The sequence below is a fragment of the Leuciscus leuciscus genome (genome assembly GCF_965113295.1).
Source record: "Leuciscus leuciscus genome assembly, chromosome: 17".
NCBI lineage: Eukaryota > Metazoa > Chordata > Actinopteri > Cypriniformes > Leuciscidae > Leuciscus > Leuciscus leuciscus.
This window is the reverse complement of record NC_138741.1, coordinates 32,874,905-32,898,278: the sequence shown is the minus strand read 5'-3', so window position 1 is coordinate 32,898,278 and position 23,374 is coordinate 32,874,905. Positions and strand designations below refer to the sequence as shown.

At 38.6% G+C, this 23,374-nt stretch overlaps 1 protein-coding gene across 1 annotated transcript; it reads left to right on the top strand.

Moving 5' to 3' along the window:
• The first annotated feature begins 5,251 nt into the window (after window positions 1–5,251).
• On the top strand, window positions 5,252–23,324 carry filip1a (filamin A interacting protein 1a). Its single transcript, XM_082143413.1, has 6 exons — window positions 5,252–5,596; window positions 14,153–14,429; window positions 16,124–16,300; window positions 16,820–16,998; window positions 17,531–20,225; window positions 21,448–23,324. The coding sequence occupies exons 2-6, from the start codon at window positions 14,160–14,162 to the stop codon at window positions 21,655–21,657; spliced, it is 3,531 nt and encodes a 1,176-aa protein (XP_081999539.1). The 5' UTR covers window positions 5,252–5,596; window positions 14,153–14,159; the 3' UTR covers window positions 21,658–23,324.
• Window positions 23,325–23,374: the final 50 nt, after the last annotated feature.

Below are 23,374 nucleotides of genomic sequence, written 5' to 3'. Positions count from 1 at the left end.
ACAAGCGCCTCAACTTTGGCATCTCTTCAGCCGCGGAGGTGTTTCAAAACACAATCCATCAGACACTTCAGGGCATCGCAGGGGTGAAGAATCTCAGCGATGACATCATCGTCTACAGAGCGACACAGGCTGATCATGACAAGAGCTTAACAGCTGTGTTCCAGCGACTCAAAGAACGTGGCCTCACACTAAACCGAAAGAAGTGTGAGTTCAACAAGACGCGACTTGAGTTCTTCCGGTTCATTTTCTCTGCTGGCGGTGTCTCAGCAGATCCCAAGAAGGTCGACGCCATACACCAAGCTGACAAGCCGAAGGATGCTGCGGAGGTCAGAAGTCTTTTGGGCATGGCAAACTACTGCTCACGCTTCATCCCTAATTTTGCCACAGTAACAGAGCCCCTCAGAAAACTCACGAGGAAGAACACGACCTGGCAGTGGGGCGCAGAACAGGATGCAGCACTGAGCACACTGAGAGAGAGTCTCACCAGCGAGACCACGATGGCATACTTTAACCCGAACAGAGAAACAGAGCTCATCGTCGACGCTAGTCCAGTCGGGCTAGGGGCAATACTGCTGCAAAAAGACCAAGAAAAGAAACACATAATCGCATATGCAAGCAGAGCACTCAGCGACGTCGAGAGGCGCTACTCTCAAACAGAGCGTGAAGCGCTCGCAATTGTATAGAGCTGCGAACATTTTCATCTCTACATCTACGGCAAAGAGTTCACAATGGTGACGGATCATAAGCCACTCGAACTAATCTGGAACAACCCAAGGTCCAAGCCGCCTGCCCGCATGGGGACTCCGGCTGCAGCCATACAACCTCAAAATAGAATATAGGAAAGGGACTGATAATCCAGCAGACTACATGTCCCGCCATCCAATCCCAGCACAGACACCTACCAAAAACACCCGGGCCACAAAAGTGGCTGAAGAATATGTAAACTTCATCATGCAGAACAACACACCAAAAGCGATGACTCTGGATGAAATCAAATCTGAGACACTCAAGGATGCAACATTACAAAAAGTTAGTGTTCTCATACGCAACAATGCATGGCACACAGTCACAAAAGTCGCTGCGCTAAGACAGTATGAACATGTGAAAAGCGAGCTCACAGTATCACACGAAAATGACATCATACTTAAGGGCTCCAGAATCGTCATTCCCTCCTCCCTCGAGTACAGAGTACTTCAGCTCGCCCATGAGGCACATCAGGGAATCACAAAAACGAAGGCCCTCCTGAGAGAGAAGGTGTGGTTCCCAGGCATCGACCGACAGGCCGAGGCAATGGTCAGAAACTGTCTAGCATGTCAAGCTACCACACCTGAAACACACACAGAACCTCTGCAGATGTCAGACCTCCCTGACACAGTCTGGCAAGATGTAAGTGCAGACTTCTATGGCCCACTACCAACAGGTGAACACCTGCTAGTCATCATAGATGGATACTCCCGATACCCCGTGGTGGAAGTTATACACTCCACCTCTGCAAACTCTGTCATCCCTGTCATAGATAAAATCTTTTCCATGTTTGGCATCCCCAGAGCTGTGAAAACGGATAACGGCCCCCCATTCAACAGTGAGCAGTTCAGCAAGTTTGCAGCCTACATGGGATTTCACCATCGAAAGATCACACCACTATGGCCCCAGGCAAACGCCACTGCAGAGAGGTTTATGAGAACACTTGGAAAATGCCTCCATGTTGCCTACATGGAGAACATCCCCTGGAAGCAGCATCTCTGCACATTCCTACGTGAGTACCGTTCAAAACCACACAGCACAACAACAACATCACCCGCTGAGTTGTTGCTCAAACGCAGGATTCACACAAAGATGCCTTCTGTGAGCACACCCACTGTATCGGACAAGGATCTTCGCAGGAGAGACCACAAGGCCAAAGCCAAAATGAAGGCGTACTCAGACACTCGCCGACACGCTGCACATTACTCTCTCCAACCTGGTGACATGGTGTTGTGCTCTCAACCCAGGCGCAATAAACTCACAGCACCATACAACCACAAGCCGTACAAAGTAACCACAGTCAAAGGCTCCATGGTCACCGCTGAGTGGAATGGACACCGAGTGACAAGAAATTCATCCTTCTTCAAAAAGCTTGACCCTGGCCTGCGTGACACATCGACAGCAGAAGAGGATGAAGAAGTCACTGCCGACACAGAAGTCACTGCCGACACAGTCCCAGTGTTGGCAAGATACCCTGCTAGGCACCGACAGCCTCCACAGTGCCTCAGAGACTTTGTCACAGCCTGAAAAAAATGGCCAACATGGACTGAGTAGGACTGTGAAATGGACCTAATGCACTAGAGGTGATATGGACTAGGTGACACAACCGTTATGTGTTTAATGCGTTAAATGTTAAGTGAAGAGAATGTGTCTAAAAAAATAAAAAAAAATAAAAAAAAGTTTGTTCAGAATCCGACAATGTATATAAAGGCAGCTCTATATCCTACATCTGAAATTGTTTCTGAGTAGGCACTTAACTGATTTATTACACTGAAGCAATCTGTTTGTTTACTTCATAGAGTTTTGTTGTTGATTACAGACCAAGTGCATGTTTAGCTGTTGATTACTCAAGTAACTGAAAGTGGAAACAACGTAACTGAGTTCATGAGTAAAAAAAAAAAAAAAGAAGAAGAAGTGATGTAACATTCAGATCATATCAGTAAACTTGCACGTACTGTTTACGTTATTACGTTTGTATAGATATCAGGCGGAGGGATATGGGCACTATGTTGGGAGTGAGGGCTAGTAGAGGTGGCCCAGTAATAAAGTACTGTATGCAATGTTCGGTCTGATTATTTTGTAGGCTAACCAAACGCTACTCATAAAATACTACAGATACGGCTCGTATCTGGCTGACATCGTGCCTTGTTGTGGCCGTGTCTAGGCACAGATCCACCATCTGATCTGGATACGGCTCGGATCCGGCTGACTACATCATGCGCTGTGGTCGTGTCTAGGCACAGATCCACCATCTCATCTGGATTCGGCCTGGATCCGGCTGACTACATCATGCCTTGTTGTGGTGCGTCTAGGCACAGATCCACCATCTCATCTGGATACGGCCCAGATCCGGCTGACTACATCATGCCTTGTTGTGGTCGTGTCTAGGCACAGATCCACCATCTGATCTGGATTCGGCCCGGATCCGGCTGACTACGTCATGCGTTGTGGTCGTGTCTAGGCACAGATCCACCATCTGATCTGGATACAGTTTGGAAACGGCTGATCATGCCTTGTTGTGGTCGTGTCTAGGCACAGATCCACCATCTCATCTGGATTCGGCCTGGATCCGGCTGACTACAGCCTTGTTGTGGTCGTGTCTAGGCACAGATCCACCATCTGATCTGGATTCGGCCCGGATCCGGCTGATTACATCATGCGTTGTGGTCGTGTCTAGGCACAGATCCACCATCTGATCTGGATCCGACTCGGATCCTGCTGATTACATAATGCGTTGTGGTCGTGTCTAGGCACAGATCCACCATCTAATCTGGATACGGCCCGGATTCGGCTGACTACATCATGCCTTGTTGTGGTCGTGTCTAGGCGCAGGTCCTCCATCTGATCTGGATATAACTCGGATCCGGCTGATTACATCATGCATTGTGGTCGTGTCTAGGCACAGATCCACCATCTGATCTGGATACGGTTTGGAAACGGCTGACGACATCATGCCTTGTTGTGGTCGTGTCTAGGCACAGGTCCTCCATCTGATCTGGATCCGACTCGGATCCGGCTGACTACATCATGCGTTGTGGTCGTGTCTAGGCACAGATCCACCATCTGATCTGGATACGGCCCGGATCCGGCTGATTACATCATGCCTTGTTGTGGTCGTGTCTAGGCACAGATAGAAGTACATTGGGGCCCCTATCATAAACCTGGTGCAACGCCATTCTGTACTTTTTCCTAATAACAATGAATTAATAATATTGAGAAGAGGATCTGTGACTTTTGGAAGCATCTCTTTCAGTAGCTTAGTTGGTAAAGGGTCTAACATACATGTTGTTTAGTTTGATGATTTTGAAGGTTAGACCATTCTTCATCTCCTATAGCAAAGAAATAAAGAATGAATAAAATGTTTCCTCAGGGGGTTTATAGCATGACGTCTGATGCGATACTGTAGTAGACGGTTGCATGGTTATAATTTTCTCCCTTATATTATCAATCTTGCAAGTATAGAAGTTGATAAAATCATTACACTATTATTTCTCAGTCATTTAATCACTGTATCAAATAAATACCTAGAATTGTGTTTGTTTTCTTCTTAGGGAGTCGAAAAGTAAGCAGATCTAGCAGTTTTTAAGGCCTTTCTGTATGCAATAACACTGTCCTTCCATTAAATACGAAATACCTCTAGTTTTGTTTTCCAGCTGCACTCAATTTTTCAGGCTGCTCTCTTGAGGGCCCGAGCTTGTTATACACCGGCGTCAAACTATTTTCCTTAATTTTCTTTAAGCACAAAGGAGCAACCGTGTCTAAAGTGCTGGAAAATAATGAGTCTACAGTTTCTGTTGCAACATCGAGTTCTTAAATTATCTGATATGCCCTGCTGCGGGGGCTCTGCAACTGGAAAGAACAATGTACAGGGATCTCTAAACTAGTCGCATCCAAAGCCGTATCTAGAGCCCTTGCATTCTTTCTATCCTCGATTAAAGTTTGGATGCGTGTCTCTCATTCTGAAATCTTCTCTATCAGCCTAACTATTTCCCTGCATTTATCACATGTGAAACCCTCACTGGCGTGGCAGGCAGTCCAACTGACAATGACAGGAGAAGACAGTAAACCGAAAGATAAGTTAACAGGCAAGGCAGATGCTAATGCGTTATGCTAGCGATAACGAAGCTAGTCAAGAAATAATTAAAATGAATTAAAAAATATTTTTGTGAAGGCCTGTAATACTTCAAGGCTTTTCAAACCTTTTTTTTTTTACTTTCTTTGTCATGTACATTCATATCAAGGTACACTTTGATACACTTTTCTTTACTAGTTATAATTGCTGTAAAATTGACAAAAATTGTTTAGTGGTAATTAATGTGATACTGCAAAGCAACAGGATAGTTGCTGCTCTCAGATGAATCCATAAGGACAAATTCTACATTTGTTCAGAGCTCATGTCTTGTCACAGCAGTTCCTGGACTGCATGTGGGTGGAGTAACAGGCCTGAGCGTTCTCTGATGTGAGAAAAGGAGGGCTCAGCTGTCACTTCTGAGAGACTAAAGTCACTCTCACACCCTAATGGCTACAACTGAGTAAGCGGAGAGGTTATATATAGCTTAGCAGCGCGGTGGAGCTGCAGACAATCACTGATAGAGGAAGCATGTGCACCTCTTGTCCCTGGAATAGAATAACAGCTTCATTGTTTGTGACTCATTGATTTTACAGCCCGGCTCCTAACGACTTGCATTCAGTCATGCTTTCTTTCACTTGTTGCCTCATGGTTTGAAGCACCTGATTCTCAGTATAGCACTATCTTACAGGGGAAAGATCTTTGGATAATGGGCATCACTCTTAGAAGAATCGTCTAATCTGGAGTTCATAGGAATGTACTTTGGCTTTGGGACTATTGTGGGTAAGTTTTTCATTCATGTTTCATTCAGAGAGCAGTGTGTTCTTGTTCTACGGGATCACAGCAATTTCTATCCACCACTTTATTAATAATTTACTAAAGATTGCCACATGAGAGTGGCATCTTGTGTGTACTTTCTCTTAGACTTTCACACACATTTCAGGCAAATGCAACATGTGCATGTTTGTCTTAAATTTGGAGAGTTGTGAATTGCAATGTAAAAGCTGTATCATGTGACTGCATGGAAGAATCACATTTTCAGGTGAAATATAGTTTAGGCATAAATGAACATCTTGTGCGTATTTGAATGTCCTGCGTATACACTGAAAAAAAGAAAAGAAAAAGAAAACTTGGCTTATTAACTTATATAAAATTCTAATTTGTTACAGCCAAATGAATTAGTTTTTCTCAAATAATTTTTTTTATGATATATAGCCTATTATATTATTACTTTATTAACCAAAAAGATGAAAATTATTTATTATAAAGACCATATCATACTTAATCAATATATTTTCTTAAATATACACAAAAGCCAAAATGTGACTTAAAGGGATAGTTCACCCAAAAATGAAAATGCTGTCATCATTTACTCACCCTCATGTTGATCCAAACCTGTATGAGTTTCTTTCTTTTGCTGAACACAAAAGGAGATATTTTAAAGAATATTGGTAATCAAACAGTTGATGGTACCATTGACTTCCATAGTTGGTCAATCTGGTTAACAACATTCTTCAAAATACCCAAACATTTTTGGGTGAACTATCCCTTTAATGTTGGTCAATATAATATTGTTTTGGGCTTTTTACAATTTAATTTTACCATAAACAAATTAAGTGACAGCATAAAAAAGTGCTCAGCTATTCTCAACCGCAGTGGACTGCTGCCTTTGGCCATTTATTCCAGTAATAATAGTTGTGATTGGAAAGTGAAGGAACGTTTTGCCTTGTTTTTTGGGAAATTATTATTTTGAGGACCATTGTGGTGTCTATTGGTTGTGGTGTCGGTTCTTGGTGTGTGGGTTGCTGAGATTCTGGATGCATGGTTGTCTCTGGTCATGTTCATGGAAACCCATTGACTATTGACTATGTAGGCTACTGTATTTTATCACCGCCTCATCCAGGTGTCGTTTACGACTCCTATTAATACTGCGGCTTGCAGATGAACTTCAAAATCACCCCCTTGGAATGGCTTTTTAAAGAGCTATCCAATGATGTCATGTAACTAGAGGTCTTGGTTTTGATTTACTGTACTTATGATGTTACAGTAGAATGTAACCTGTTAGAAAGGTATTAATGGGGATCATGTGTAGCAATGTAGGCACGTTAGCCGATTTAAATGAACAATTTAAAATAACTGTTTTCTATGTAAATATATTTAAAAATGTAATTTATTCCTGTGATCAAATCTGAATATTCAGCATCATTACTCCAGTCTTCAGTGTCACATGATCCTTCAGAAATCAGTCTAATATGATGATTTGATGCTCAAGAAACATTTCTGATTATTATCAATGTTTAAAATGTTTTTTTCAGCTCAGTATTTTTGTGGACATTGTGATGCATCATTTATTGAAATGGAACATCACATTTTATTATGTAGGGATTGTATTACTGACAAACACATTTTGAATGTAATGGGTGTTGAATGATCATTGCACAAAATAAGAAGTGAGATTTGTTAAATCTTATAGAAATAAGAAAAAAAATGTTTATAAGATCAGTTCAGCTGGATGACACAACCCTCATCAAAACTGCTGTGCACTTTTAAACACTTTGCCTGTAGTCCGAGTATTTGTGAGTAACTACAAGCTGAAATCCAATAAGACAACTGCTCCTACTGAACATAAGTTATGGATGGCTGATATAAATAGAAGCTGATGACTGTATACAGTAAGATGAACTGGGTAATATTTACTCATGCGTAATAGATACAGATCGCAAATAATAAAAAATATATATCAAAGAGACTCATAAAACGTATATGAGATTGTGTGCACGTAATGTTTGTCTGTGTTTTACTGTTATCAGAGCCAATGATAACACTGCCTCTGAACACTGTTACAGACTTTGACCTTCTTTCCTCCTCTCTAAACAAGTGTCCATCAAACAGGTCATGTGGTTAGTTGCCTGGAAAGTTCTTTTTCTTTTCCATTTTATATTGGTATTAGTTTGTTTACAGCGCTTACATGGACACCTTTTAAAGTGACCAGGATCGCAAATGTGAAACTTCAGTGTGAGGCAGACTTCATGCCTTGCCAAAGCCACAACCGCAAATGCCATGACTCTCCTAGCCCTTATTTAGACACATTGGACCCATCATGTCCGCTAAAACCTTTCATTTCTTCATTGGCGGCACAGGAATGTGGATTTTGGACAGCTGCTGGTACCAGCTGTGTCTCTTGGTTATCTTCAAAAGCAGACCAAATTAGGAGCCAATAACACCACCAGCTCAGCAAAAAAAACAGGGATGTTCCCATCGGCACATATGTCCCTTTAAAATCTGCAAACATCTGCAAACTATGTGGTTCCTCCCTAATGTTTGAAATGTTTTCCCCACAAAATCTCTCTTGATTTTCATCTACATGCCAGCGCATAAAACATAACAAGCATAATGCATAATATAAAGATATATCACCTTTATATTTTTTTGTGTTACTTTTGATCAATTCTTGCATGAAATATTACAGCCTCAGTCAGGATTTTTTCTGTGTGTTTTTATTGCTCTTTTAAAAGAGATTTTTCAGATGTCCACTTGAGTGGACAGTATGCGTTTATGCTTTTAACGGAAGAGATACTGTATTAAACACAATACAGTAATAACACAGTAATATTGTGTGTATTTAACAAACCAATGAATAAAATTATATAAAATCACGTGGAAACCAAAATTATAATATGCTTCAATTATTGCAACCGCAATTGAGTTCATTCCCGTCAATCAGCAGATGAAGAACTTCATACAAGTTTAACATTGCATGTCTTTGATATCAGAACATGAGGACGTGATTCCATCAAAGATTTGGTCGATGTACAATATTAGCTGATAATTCTGATTATGTTCAAAATAGACACATTTCCACTATAGCTCTCCTCTCTGAGAAAACCTCAGACTGAAATCTACTTTGATCAATTGATGTTTTCAGATTGTGGAAAAGTTAGCGATCAGATGTTTTCAATCTCATCTGAAATGAGCAGTGTTGGGAGTAACGCATTACAAGTAACGTGCATAGAGTAATCAGATTACTTTCTGATGTAATGAGTAAAGTAACACATTACAAGTAACATGCATAATGTAATCAGATTACTTTCTGATGTAATGAGTAAAGTAACACATTACAAGTAACATGCATAAAGTGATCAGATTACTTTCTGATGTAATGAGTAAAGTAACACATTACAAGTAACATGCAGAATGTAATCAGATTACTTTCTGATGTAATGAGTAAAGTAACACATTACAGGTATCATGCATAGAGTAATCAGATTACTTTCTGATGTAATGAGTAAAGTAACACATTACAAGTAACATGCATAATGTAATCAGATTACTCTCTGATGTAATGAGTAAAGTAACACATTACAAGTAACATGCATAGTGATCAGATTACTTTCTGATGTAATGAGTAAAGTAACACATTACAGGTATCATGCATAGAGTAATCAGATTACTTTCTGATGTAATGAGTAAAGTAACACATTACAAGTAACATGCATAATGTAATCAGATTACTCTCTGATGTAATGAGTAAAGTAACACATTACAAGTAACATGCATAAAGTGATCAGATTACTCTCTGATGTAATGAGTAAAGTAACACATTACAAGTAACATGCAGAATGTAATCAGATTACTTTCTGATGTAATGAGTAAAGTAACATATTACAAGTAACGTGCATAGAGTAATCAGATTACTTTCTGATGTAATGAGTAAAGTAACACATTACAAGTAACATACATAATGTAATCAGATTACTCTCTGATGTAATGAGTAAAGTAACACATTACAAGTAACATACATAATGTAATCAGATTACTCTCTGATGTAATGAGTAAAGTAACACATTACAAGTAATGTGCATTATGTAATCAGATTACTTTTTTGATGTAACTGCAAATTACATTCTAATACCACAAATACATTTATTCACAGCCAAAAAAGTAACTGCAGATGAAGTATTATCAAGAACAACAGTCACAGTAATAGTATGAATTGTATCTGAAATATAGCAAGTGATGCATGATGTCCAATTTAGTGGACAGATGATCAATCAGATTTTCCTCCCAATCTAAAATCAATACTTGTAAAATGTATCATGACTCCTTAGATGCTAATTGAAGCTACTGTATAACATTTGTTTAACCTGCAAGAGTCTCTTAGGATAGAAGGCTGATATTCTGGAGCAACTTGGCATTTCTGACACTTCATCTTGGTTTGGAGAAAAATATCCACATACAATAGCTTGACACTTGGTGGCAGTGTATAGGATGATGCTGTAGAGTTCACTGTAGAGGTTGATCTGCAACTATGCATCAACCCGTGCATACGCAAGAAAATGCTTTTTGAATCGCTGTCACTGCGTGACCTCTATGAAAGGGTTAATGCATCTGAATACATTTATTAAATTCTTTTTAAAAAATCCTCCTGACCCCAAATTCTGGAAAGCTTATGAATGATCTCAAAAAATATATTTTATTAGAAATAATATTTTTTTTTATAGTACAGACTCAGAGTCCGAATGCTTTGCTTTTCATTATACAAGGTTTGAACCGTTTTGTTTTACATGGTGGGTTGCAATTGCATGTAAAAGATTTTCTTAAACATATTATTAAATCATGTATAAATAATCCATCCTTTTTTAGGATTATATTATCTGTGTTATTAAGATATTCAATGATCATAAAAAAAACCCTGCCCAGTCCTATACTGTATGTATTAGAAGAAAACGCCCAACTACAAATGCCTAAAGCAACTGTCAGACATGCTTTATAAATAGCACTTTACTATGAGTGATGACACCTCTCAAAGACATGAAATCATCTTTTCGCATGCTGGTAACAGCTGAATATGATATTTTCCAGCTTATTGGCTCTGTGCCATCTCCATACTCTGGACAAATATGCAATTCCACATAAAGGCAGAACAAACACAGTATGCTGGCTTGAGCCTGATTTACCTTTTAGTGTCACAAACATATCTGAGGAGACTTTGTTATCTGAGCTGCATTAAACTGCTGGAGTCACAACAATCAACAAACAGCACTCATTTTATAATCACTGGAGCTGTCAATCATTTCACATCAGCAGTTCTGCACTCTCGCCAAAACAAACCCATGTTATAATCAATGGTGCTGTCTACACTGCACTCAGTCTCTCATCTACAGCACGGTGTTATGATAAAATCATTTGTGGGTGTGCAGTAGCCGCGTTTCCATTCAAATTGAAATTTTATTGAAATTTTCTGGCAATTCGAAAAAGGAATATTTTGCAAAACTGCAATGGAAACAGTTTTTGCACATTTAAAGGTCACCTGGCGTAAGTAAAAGTCGATCATTCATTAAAGATGGCGCGGTGTGTTTGGACAGTAATCGAGACAGAGTTCTCCATTAAACTTGTAAAAAGATACAAGTATTACGGGGATACTGGATTCTAAACAACAAAGAAATGGCACAATTTATCCAGAACTTGAAGCAGAAATGAGGGAGAAACACCTCATAGTTGCAGCTCACGAGTATAACCCAGACAACATTTGGATGTGATTTGGATGTTTTGGATATTTTGAAGAATGTTGTTACCAGATAGGTGACAGCACCCATTGACCAACTATGGAAGTCAATGGCACCATCAACCGTTTACCAATATTCTTTAAAATATCTTCTTTTGTGTTACAATCCCATAGGATTGTCCACGGGTTCTACAATGGCCTCATGTTAATTGCTCACATGGATTTCATGCAGGATTACACTTGGTACTGGGACCCAAGTGGGCAACATGCTCAAGACCCATCTTAATCCCAGCTTGGGTTTTCCTTGCCATTAATGCTTGAATAACACGCTCAAGTGTCCTTCGATTAAAATAATGGCTAGTGCGGTGACTGGGAAATCCGTAAACCTACCAACATCCATTGCCATGATTTTTGGAATGACGGTTTAGAGACTTAACATCGGAAACGCGTCATTTCTCAATAGTTTTTTTTAATCGACAGGAAACATTGAAAAAGTTTTGTGCAAATCTGTAATGGAAACGTGGCTAGTGAGATCATTGCATTGGCCACAATCCTCAGCGCTGCAACCTTTCATGCAATACGAGTAGAACTAAATACAGGCTAATGCTGTAACCAACACCTTTCACGATTAGTTAATTGTGGCAGCTGTAGTCGTAAAAACATCATAAAATTGTTCAAAAGAGTTCCACTTGTAATGCTATTTCATATACAAAGATGTTAGCCAATCACAGCTGTGGGCGTTAAGTCTTAAAGGAGACACGCCCCATTACACAGTGTGTGTTTAAAACAGAGGACTGATATCAGGGGAGAAATGGCCTTTATTTCTATGTTATGACTGCTTTTGATGTACAAATCCTATTATAAGCGCATCTCAGGAAATATTATAAAATAAAAAACTGCAATGCCGTTAAGCCAAGAAATAACAGTATCACACATGTATATAGTATGACAACATAACAGTAAGAGTTTTCTTCAGTAACAAAACATCTAGAATACTGATGATAGATTGGTTCTTTTCACTTAGACTTTTAGAAACACAAGCAGAATGAATTTCTGAACCAATTGTTGTTCATTAATTTGTTCCACTGGATTGAATGCAACAACTTTCACAAGAGACATTTTACAAGCCATCAAGACAGAAACTCGTTCTGAATACGCCACGGTGTGGATTAAAAACTACGGAAATAAAAAACAGCTTGAATCGTTACTTTTAAGCCATTCTTTAAATACATTTCCACACTCAAACACTGGTTTGAAAACCATTTAGCTAGTCCTTTCATGACTTTGGAGGCTGATCCAGATATTTAATACACCAGGATTGTATAAACAGCAGTTATTCTGAGCCTTGTCTATAGTTCTCAAATGGATCTAAACAAATCCATGGAAAAGAGCACCAAAGCAGCATTTCTTACAACACCATTAAATTGCTTTATAGATTGCAATAGTTGTCACATGGTTTATCACAAGGGTTATACATCCACTATCAGGATTTGAGTCAAAAGTTCAATCGCACCCATGGATGTTGATTTCAAACTCTTACTATAGTTTAAAACAGTTCAAAATACAGTCAACCTACAGTATACATTCAAGGAAAGAGTCAACTAAACAGGATTTTTTTGGTTTTCATATTATGTAAAAACCGGCCTTTTCTTAATTAATTAATTAAAAATTCTGAAAGGACATTACAGGGATGCAATTGAAGACAGAAAGTCATACAGGTTTGGTACGACACGAGGGTAAAAACAACTTCAAAATCAGTCCCTCATGAAGCTGCTAAACTTTCCAATCGATTCGTTTTTAGTTTAAAACTCGTTGTCACGTTTCAGATGTCAGGGCTTGATGATGTTGGGCCTGTTCTGTGGAGTCTAGAAAGCCTACTGTATCAAGTTTTGATACTTGAATTTCTAAGGCCTATAAACAAACAACATGATCAAAACTTTGCTGTAAAATCAGTCGCACACAATTGAACAAATGTCCTTCAGCTCGTGATTCACATGTCTTTCTGCTGTGAAATCAGCACAGATTTTTATAAAGTAAACATAAGAATAACTACTATATTGTTAGTAATATTTAAAGTTGAACACCTACTGACCCGAAGCAACTCAGGTTTAATTTATCATCCATACACTTTTTTTTTTTTTTAAATCATGTTCGAGTATCAAACATGATCATCAAGCTTTTGAGGAAGGTTTATTTTTTCATCTCTCAATAATCATTGTATTGCATTACATTTTAATAAAAACTACAGAAATTTGATCATAAACTAAGCATTTATATTATCTTACTAAGAAATATTATTGGCAGATATTGAGTGACAACTGATATGTATATGCATTTTATGTTTCATATACCAGTTCTACTGATATAAAGACCTCATTGATTTACACTACAAGCATCAGAATTTCATCTTACTTTATGACCTATAAATATCAGCATCTGCACCAAATTGCATAGCCTATTTTTGCTCAGTTTTTTGTCCCCTACATATTCTTACTATATCAGACTATATGAGCCATAAAAGCCGGATGTATCAAATGTATGATAGGCTACTCAACAAAAAACACACAAGTAACTTTTTGGGAATTTTTTTTAAAATATATTTTGTCTAAAGGTTCAATAAACTGGTCCATTAAAAAAAAAAAAAAAAAAAAAAATTCTGATTATTTCATATGTCAGACTTTACAGGGTTTAAATATAATATAGGCTGCTAAACAATTCTTTTCTTTTTTCATATTTTCATATTTCAAAATGGTCTTCATGCACTAGAGTCGCTCTGGAACTTTGTATACAGAATCAACACTGGCAAGCAATAAAAAATCGGTTTCTTCCCTCAGGAGGAAAATGAGGTCCAAAGACAACACCGAGGATGACGGCACAGTTAATGAAGGTCAGCTTGTCACGCAAACTTCACATGATGTCCAGGAAGAAGACGAGGGGAAAATACTGGAGACAGAAAAGACTATCAAGGTTAAACACATGGATGATGACGAGCAAATCGGGCCTGATAATGATGATAAATCAGCACAGAATGACGACCAAATGTTTGGGCTGAGAGATCTGTCCAAAGACAACCTGCTGAAACTGCTCGGGATCATGGAAGGAGAGATTCAGGTGAAACCTCATTTATTAAAGATGATCATATATCATCACAACCTGTCTGTGCAACTTTAACTTTAGTTCAGATGAGGGTAGATGTTTATTATGTAAATGTTTTAATGTGTTAATCCATGTAACATTGTTGCATAAGTGTGCTTCCTCATCCCAGAATACACCTGCCAATGAGCAAGTCATGTGTAATATTCATAGTTATACAGTTTTTCCCGTTGTTTCTACTGTAAACAGAGAAGGGATTATTGGTCATTTGGTCTTTTTCAGGTTGCAGTTTAGCACACTTCCTGAATTTCATGTGCTTTTTCAAAATACAATATAGAATAGTTTAACAGCAAGCCATTTATACCTCGATGAAAATGTTTAATGGTTTAATTTAGCAAAAACACTATAGTGTTCAGTTTTGAGTTGCTCTGTCCTGACGTTCATGAGTGTCTGGCGCCATCTGGTGTGATCCAGGTAAATGATTTGGTTGTTTATATTTATTGAGGGGTCGTTATCTCCTATGCCTCTCAAATTTATGAACAAACGTTTTCCAGTAACGAACGTTTGCTCAAAGTTAGCCTATATGGTCTTTAATGTTCTCAAAACATTAGCACTGATAGGCTACATTAATGTAACGTTTTAAAGTTGAACGTGTTCTACTAAATGTTTTTTTTTAATGCTATTTGATACAGAATGTCCAGAAAACATTCCAAAGTAACATTCCAATAAAGTCTGCAAAATGATTTTAAAAACTGAACGTTTTGTTCGGAGAACATTCAGAAATAGCGTTATCATCATCACTTAATGGTAGCCTATCCCAGAGAGCAGACCAACACTGAATCAACATTGTTAATGCATTAACCAAAAGATCATTGAATCATTGAAATTTAACAATGATTTTTCATCAGGTTTGCACCCTTAAATAACGTTATAACGTAAGCGAAACGTCTCTCAGAACATTTTTGCTAGCCGTGTTATCGGCAAAAGGAGGATTTAAGAGTGAAATAACCTTGTTTTCAGTAAAATAATGAATCACCTAAGAATTACGCGCGTTCTTATTTCAGTTGTTGTAAATGTTGTCGATATTTCAGCAAACAGTTCTTCGTACTTTGTGTTAAAGAGGATTTATGGACACTTACCTTGACGTCCTTCAGAGTGGATCAAGCATTTACACAAAAAATATTTAGGCCTAAATTTTATTTAGCCCCCTCCCTGTGACTGTCCCTGAAGGACGTCAAAACAAGATGTATGTGGGTCGAGAAAGTAACGTAGCCTACTCGTAATATGAAAATTACAGCATTTTTACAAACAAACTAAATTTAATATTAAATTATCCATATTTGTTAGTCCCACAGTAAAACGATTTATGTAATGGTCCTAATAAAAGTAATGTTTTTTTTAATGCACAATAACTAGGTTTATGTATATTTATTTTTAAAAATAAATCCAATTTGTTTCAGTCTCATTTTAATTCAATATTGCTTGTTCCACAGCTAGCCATATGTTAATCATGTTCATACTTTTTTTTTTAAACTAAATACTTGTAATTGTTTTCACAGTGAACAGATTTATGCTGATTCTAAACCATTTGAATAAATGCATTTTGATAATATGATAAATAAATAAAGGAATTTTAGGCAGGTCAGACCCTCCTGTAATTTGCACCCTGAATAATCTCCCAACGCATTTATGTTTTTTTACTTGCTATCCAGGCACGAGAAGATGTGATCCATCTACTGAGGTCTGCGCTGTTGAGTCGACCAGAGGAGCTGGAGTCCCGTTATGGCTCTTCGGGGCCGACCAGACCCCTGCAAGCCCTACAGAGAGACCAGACGCTCAGCTACAACCACGCTCAACACGAGCATGTGTATGATAAGACAATGGCAGAGGTATACACACAGAGAAAAGAACAACAGTGACTAGTTCACCCAATAAGGAAAATTCTGTCATGGTTTGGAACAAGGGTATGGAAGCTGGTTTCCGCCACAGAATAAAAAATAAAAAAGGTAATTGCGACTTTTTATCTCACAATTCAGACTTTTTTTTTAATCTCAGAATTGCGTGATATGAAGTCACAATTGCAAGTTATAAAGTCAGAATTGAGTGATATAAACACAGTTTTGTGTTATAAAGTCAGTACTGCGTAATATAAAGTCGCAATTGCATGTTATAAAGTCAGAATTGCGAGATGTAAACTCACAATTGTGAGATAAAAAGTCACAATTATCTTTTTAAATGTTTTATTATGTGGCGAAAACAAGCTTCCATAATGGTGAGTAAATGATGACAGAATATTCTTTTTTGGATGATCTATCTCTTTAAATGCATCATATTAGAAGGGTTTGCATGCTTTTAACTCTCTGTTGGCCAGACCTAAAGTTATTGTGTTTTTACTCTCTGTGTCTCAGCTGGACAGATTGCGGGATAAGCACAAGGACTCATACCGCCGTATGCTGGAACAGCTCTTGCTGGCAGAGAAAAGCCACCGGCGCACTGTCTACGAGCTGGATATTGAGAAACGCAAACACGTGGATTATATGAACAAGAGCGATGACTTCACCAACCTCCTGGAGCAGGAACGAGAGAGGTGAGAGAGGAGAGATGTATGGCAGGGAACAAAACGGATGGTTGAATTGCAAATGTAAAATAATAAAATAAACACAATATAGACATTTCTATTTTAAATGACCAACCTGCTACGATGTGTGCACAATGAAGTTCAAAGTAATTAATTTGCAGAATAATTGTTCAGAATAATAAGGTTCGTTAGTTAACAGTAGTTAACTAAATTAGTTAGCATGAACTAATAATGAACTGCTCTTATACAGCATTTATTCATCTTTGTTGATGTTAATTTCAACATTTATTAATACTTTATTAAAATCGTGTTAACATTATATGCACTGTGAACTAACATGAACAAACAATGAACAGCTGTATTTTTATTAACTAACGCTAACAAAAATGAACAAATACAGTAACAAATGTATTGCTAATGGTTAGTTCATGTGTATTAATACATTAACTAATGTTAACCAATGAACCTTATTCAAGTGTTACAAATGAAGTAATTGATATTGCAATGAAGTCAATCATACTTATTGTTTATTTATCACTAGGTTAAAGCGGTTGCTGAAACAAGAAAAAGCATACCAAATACGGAAGGAAAAAGAATTTTCTAAACGTATGCAAAGAATATCTGGAGAGCTGGTAAAGCTGAAGTCCTTTGCACTAATGATGGTTGATGAGCGAGAACTTCACTTGGAGAAAATTGACAAACAGAGCCACAAAATACAAGATCTTCTTCAAAAACTCCAGGAAAAGGAGAAGAATCTAAATGAGGCAGAAAGAAAAGCAAAGGAAGACAACCAAAAGATCATGGATCTTGAGGTTGAGCTGGAGCTAAGAACTTCTAAGTTCACAAAAGAGCAAGAGGAGATGTCTGCGAAACTGTCCGGCCAAGAATCTCAACATCAGCAGCTTTCCCAGAAACAAATGGAATTGTTACACAAACTCAAGGAGCTTGAAGAGATGAACAAAGCTCTTCAGAAATCAGCAGAGGAGCTCCAGGCGTTGAGGGATAAGATCAGAAAGGGCGAGTGTGGCAACTCGAATTTGATTGCAGAACTTGAGACTTTACGCAAAATAATTCTAGAAATGGAGGGTAAAGATGAAGAGATCACCAAAACTGAGAACAAGTGCAATGAGTTGAAGAAGATGCTTCTGGCTGAGGAGACTCACAATAAAGACCTGAGGCTAGAGGTGGAAAAACTGCAAGAGAGAATGACACAGTTAGAAACACTAGAGATGACCTTCCATGTGGGCAGGACAGAATGTGGCCAGTTGCAGGCGGCTTTGGAAAAAGAGAAAAGCCTGACGAAAGAGCTAACAGATGAACTAGTGAGCGTTAAAATCCGTATGAAGGAGCTTGAGTCGTCCGAGCTGAAACTGGAAAAGGATGAATTGGATTTAAAAGAGGATCTTTTGAAACTCAAATCAGTTACTGTAATAATGGTTAATGAGCACAAGAACATGGCAGACAGAATTAGGTCCGAGGAAAAGATGAAAGATGATTTGAACCAACTCTATAAGGCAGAGCAGGAGAAAGTCATGGAGGTTACTGAGAGGTTAATAGAGGAGAGCAAGAAGCGTCTGAAACTAAAATCAGAGATGGAGTTGAAGATAGCAGCTCTTGTAAAGGAGAGAGATGAAATAACGGGAAAGCTTTCCAAAGCAGAAGAAAAATGTAAAGATCTGAGCTCCAAGCATGGTATTATGAAGCACGGTACCATGAACGAAGAAGAAAGGGAATCTGCTCAAAAGGTGAAAGAACTGCAGAGTGTCTCAAATGCACATGGAAAAGATGAGAATAAAGTTAAGGAGTTGACTTTGGAGGTTGAACGGTTGAAGAACCGTCTTCAGCAGCTTGAATCTATTGAGGGACACCTGATCAAACCAGAGAACGATCCGTTAGCAACTGAGAAAGAAAGGGTGCAATTTCTCCCACAGCAGGTACATGAGATAAGAAGTCAAACTGCGTTGAGTAAGGCAATAGAGCGAGGAGAGGTTTGCTGTCAGGAGGCTGAACTGAGACATCGGTTCATGATGGAGGAGGCCAAATCCAGAGACCTTCAAGCAGATGTGCAAGCCCTGAAGGAGAAAATTCATGAGCTCATGAACAAAGAAGATGAGCTTTCCCAGCTACAGGTCGATTACTCTGTTCTGCAACAGAGGTTTCTGGAAGAGGAGGACAAGAAAAAGAGCATAAGCACTGAAGTTCTGAACCTCACCAAAGAATTAGAGGTCACCAAGCGCTTCAGCCGAACTCTGCGGCCCATTACCAAAGGAAGCCGAATGATGGATGTTCCAATGACATCGACTGGAATACAAACCGATTCGGTGGAAAATAGGACAGCTGACATTGACACTCCTGCTGCATTCATCAAGAAGTCTGTCCAAGAGGAGAACCGGATCATGAGTAGTCTTCAGCAGAGGAGCTTAAAGAAGCCGGCGCCGAGGCCGACAGTCCGTGAACTCTACCCTCCAACGGTCAGTGACTTTACTGTGAAGAAGTCCTGGATTCCTTGGATGAGGAAGAAGGACAGCAGTGCTTCCGAAATATCTTCGGATACCAGTGGGGAGGTTGCATCTTCTGAAGTCAACATGTCCCAAAAGCATAACCATCCATTGCACGCTCAGGTGATCCCAGATATTCACAACAACGAGGCAACTTTACAGATTTGCATTACCAACTCAGAGGACTTGACCAAACAAGCCTCTGCCAAACCGTCACAAGCAATTCAGACAACCATCATTCCTACAAATGAACGAACCAAAGAGACAAAGAACCCAGAAAGAGTTCGATCTCCAATGACCTTTGCAACCATCTCAAGAGTAAAGAGTGCAGAGATCATGAGGTCTCCCTCTATGGACAAATCACCCGTATCCACTGCATCCAACAGCAGCTCCCAGGAGCATGTGGACATGATAACAGGCCGAGCTGTGTTTAAGGAGACTCCTGAGAAACGCATGGTCCCCACGCCCATCAAGAAGTCAAATGCTAATGTCATTTCCACAGAAGACAGTAAGATTCACATTCACTCAGGAGCACAGTTTAAGAAGACCAACGATCATGGCTCAGCTGTCATGGTCAAATCTATTTCCGTATCATCCGAGAGTAAGGAGGTTTCTACTGGAACTGTGCTACGCTCGCCACACAATGTGACTGCCAGCAAATCAACATCCAACAAAGCCATAAGTAGCATCACCATCACGCAGGTCACTAAAGCACCAGCCAGACCTACACTCTCAGTGGTGAGTGTCTAATATAATATATGCAGGAATATGGCAAAACAATAAGCCAAGAAAGACCTTATTCAGGGTTGGCATATATGATGCACGTGCTAAAATAAAATCGGTCTGTGCGATGACTATATTTACCACTGTAGTCTCGTGCAATATAGTTTAACATGCAAGACAGAGCTTGTTTGTGTGAAGAGATCATTTGTTTTGTGCATGTGGAAGGTTAAGCTAGGGCTGCATGATTGACTGAAATTAAACCAAATTATGAAATTGCAAAATCTTTTTAAATAAATAGATATATGTGCAGGTGAAGCACAGCACTGTTCATAGCGGATCGATCGGTTCGCAGTAAATGCTGCTCCATCTCTGCAAGCGCCGTGAGATTGAGTCATTTACAGTATGACGTGCATTTGAAAAAGTAAGGTGTCAAACATCTTTTCAAACTTGTAATGAGAAGTGTTTACAAACCTGTTGTCCAACAAAAGAGAACATTAAATAGAGTGTTTGAAATAACTGGTAACACTTTATTTTACAGTGTCCTTGTTACATATGTTACATGTACTTACCATAGTAATAACAGTAAATTAGGCATAATTACATGCAACTAACCCTCAACCAAACCCTAATCCTACCCTAACCCTATAGTAACTACATGTAGTTAATTAATATTACTCAGTACAAATATATAATTAAACTGTAACAGTGACACCTTAAAATAAAGTGTAACCAAATAACTTACTTTTGTGATCTGATGTGCTTCAGATCACAGAATGAGGCAGAAATTATATTATTTTATAATATTCTGTATAGTGATAAAGGCTATGTCGATTAGCATTGCATTATAAATATACTTTCATGTTTCATCAGTCAAAACGTCTCTATGTGTTACAGCGAAAGCTGGATGCCTTAGTTTGTCCACATGAGAGATTTCCTGGATCATCAGAAGATTTATTACTCCTAAGAGTCTCACTTGTGCACTTTCTGCGCGAGGGCGCCCTCTGGCTACGAGTGTGAATGAAACGGACATTACATTACGTGTTTACTCAGTAATTCTCTCAAAACCCTATTTTGGATTGAAAAATAGGAAAGAAAGAATTGTTTCTCCAGTGTAGAGAAGTGTGCAGTAGTTATTGTCTCTCCCAGTGGATGCATATGATTTCCTGACAAAAATGGAAGAATTAAGTCACAGATATTTTGAATAATTCATGTTTCTTCTGTCTCTGTTACTCAACAGCAACCCGTCATGGATGCCCCGTCAGCACGGTCAGGGTTCAGTCGGATTCCAATGTCTCGGGGGATGAAAACGGGAAAAGCTGTGCTTGGAGCTTTGGGAATCACCACAGGAGTTAAAGTGGAAGCAAATGCAGAGAACCAGGCCATGAACATTGACCTTAAAAAATCCACTGTCAGTAATGGAGCGTTACAGGGTGGAGGGAAAGGCTGAGGGCACTGAACAAATAATAAACACGTTTAAATTGAAGTCTACTGCGAAAAAAAGGGAATTATTTTCAATTACCACTTTCTGCAATTGGTATGTGTTGCAGAGATGCAAAGGAGGACACTGATTTTTTTAGCCCTCCTCCATCTAGGGAAGGAGCCATGTTTGCCAAAATGTTAGCCTTTACTGCAGGACAATGGAGCACTGCTGTGATGATACGTAGGCCAACCTGGAAGTTAGTATCAACACCCTACGAAAACAAAATAGGACTCCATTGGCTTTTGGATTACTACAGAAAATAAGCTCTGTGACCTTTTTTGCAGTGACCAGATGAGTTTACCTGTTTGGCGTGATGACATTTAATGTGCCTGACAACCTCTATCGTCCCATTTAGACACTTTTTAGCAGCCGCCTATTAAAGTAAAAGAACAAGCTTTAAAAAAAATCACAAGGAGGAATTACTGATGTATTTGATATTGTAGATCATATCTTGAGCTTGTGTTCACCACAGACCTTATTTCAGGCATTTAACAACAAAAAAAAAAAACCATTGACTTTAGGACAATGGATCCGGAAGTGCTACAATGCTAACTTGTTTTTGGGTTGTGCCCACAAAAATATGTACCGGTTTGTATCATCCCTGCAGCGCTCTATATCCTGTGGGGGAAGTCAGTGTTTGGGCTTCTGATGAAAATAATATTTTGCAAGCTACTTACTGTATAAATTGCAAATGCAATATTATAATAATACTTTTAGCAGTGTCTTTTTTTTTGGAGGCTCATAAATACATTGACAGGACAGTCACTAGTGAAATGTTTGGGACTTTACACAGTCTGCCAATAAGTGCGGGAAGTTCATATTGTCGAGTTTGGAAGTCGTGTTTATGAAATCAGGTGCGTTAAAGTAACTTTCGTCAGAGCAAGATGGCAGTGTACTTTCTTTTAATTAACTACACAAAAATACAGCATGTTTTTTTTGTTTTTTACCTCTACTTCAGGAAATGTTTTTAATTAATTTATGAAGCCACTGTAGATTTTATTGTTTCATATAATGTTGGTATATTACAATGCTATCATATTTTGTGCAGGCAATTAGCATCTTTTGTTGTAAATAAAAAAGCCTGACAATATCACTGCTAAATAAGTATCGTGATATTCTGCCATGTTTCTCACCGACACGCCACCAACTCGTAAACTCAGGGCTTAAAGTTTCCCACTGGTATTTATGACTTTGTGGTGGCGTTCTTGTACGTTCAACTTGTAAATACGATCTTACCGACATGACTTGATCAAACCATGAGTGCCCATCATGAGCAAAGATGGCAGCGTGGAGGTCATGTATGCTAACAGACAAGCTATCGCTTCTCTTCAGGTATACTCGCAACAGATTGAAAGAATATCCAATAAAAAATCTAATGAAATAAAACTGTTATCAAATGAAAACGTGTGATATCTGCTAAACTGTTGTTTATGATTTTGATAGTGTTGTTTATGATTTTAATAGTGTATACTTTTAGCATCCTCTGGAATGTTTTTATCAGACCAAGCACTTGTCTGTAATGATGTTGTGAATTGAAATGCATTGATAAGAGTTTCACCAAAAAGCACATCTGTAATGGAAGACATTTTTATTATTGTTTCTAAGTAAAAATGTTTTGATATGATATGATATGATATATGATCAGATATGCCATATATTTCTTCCTTTCCAATTACTATCAGTG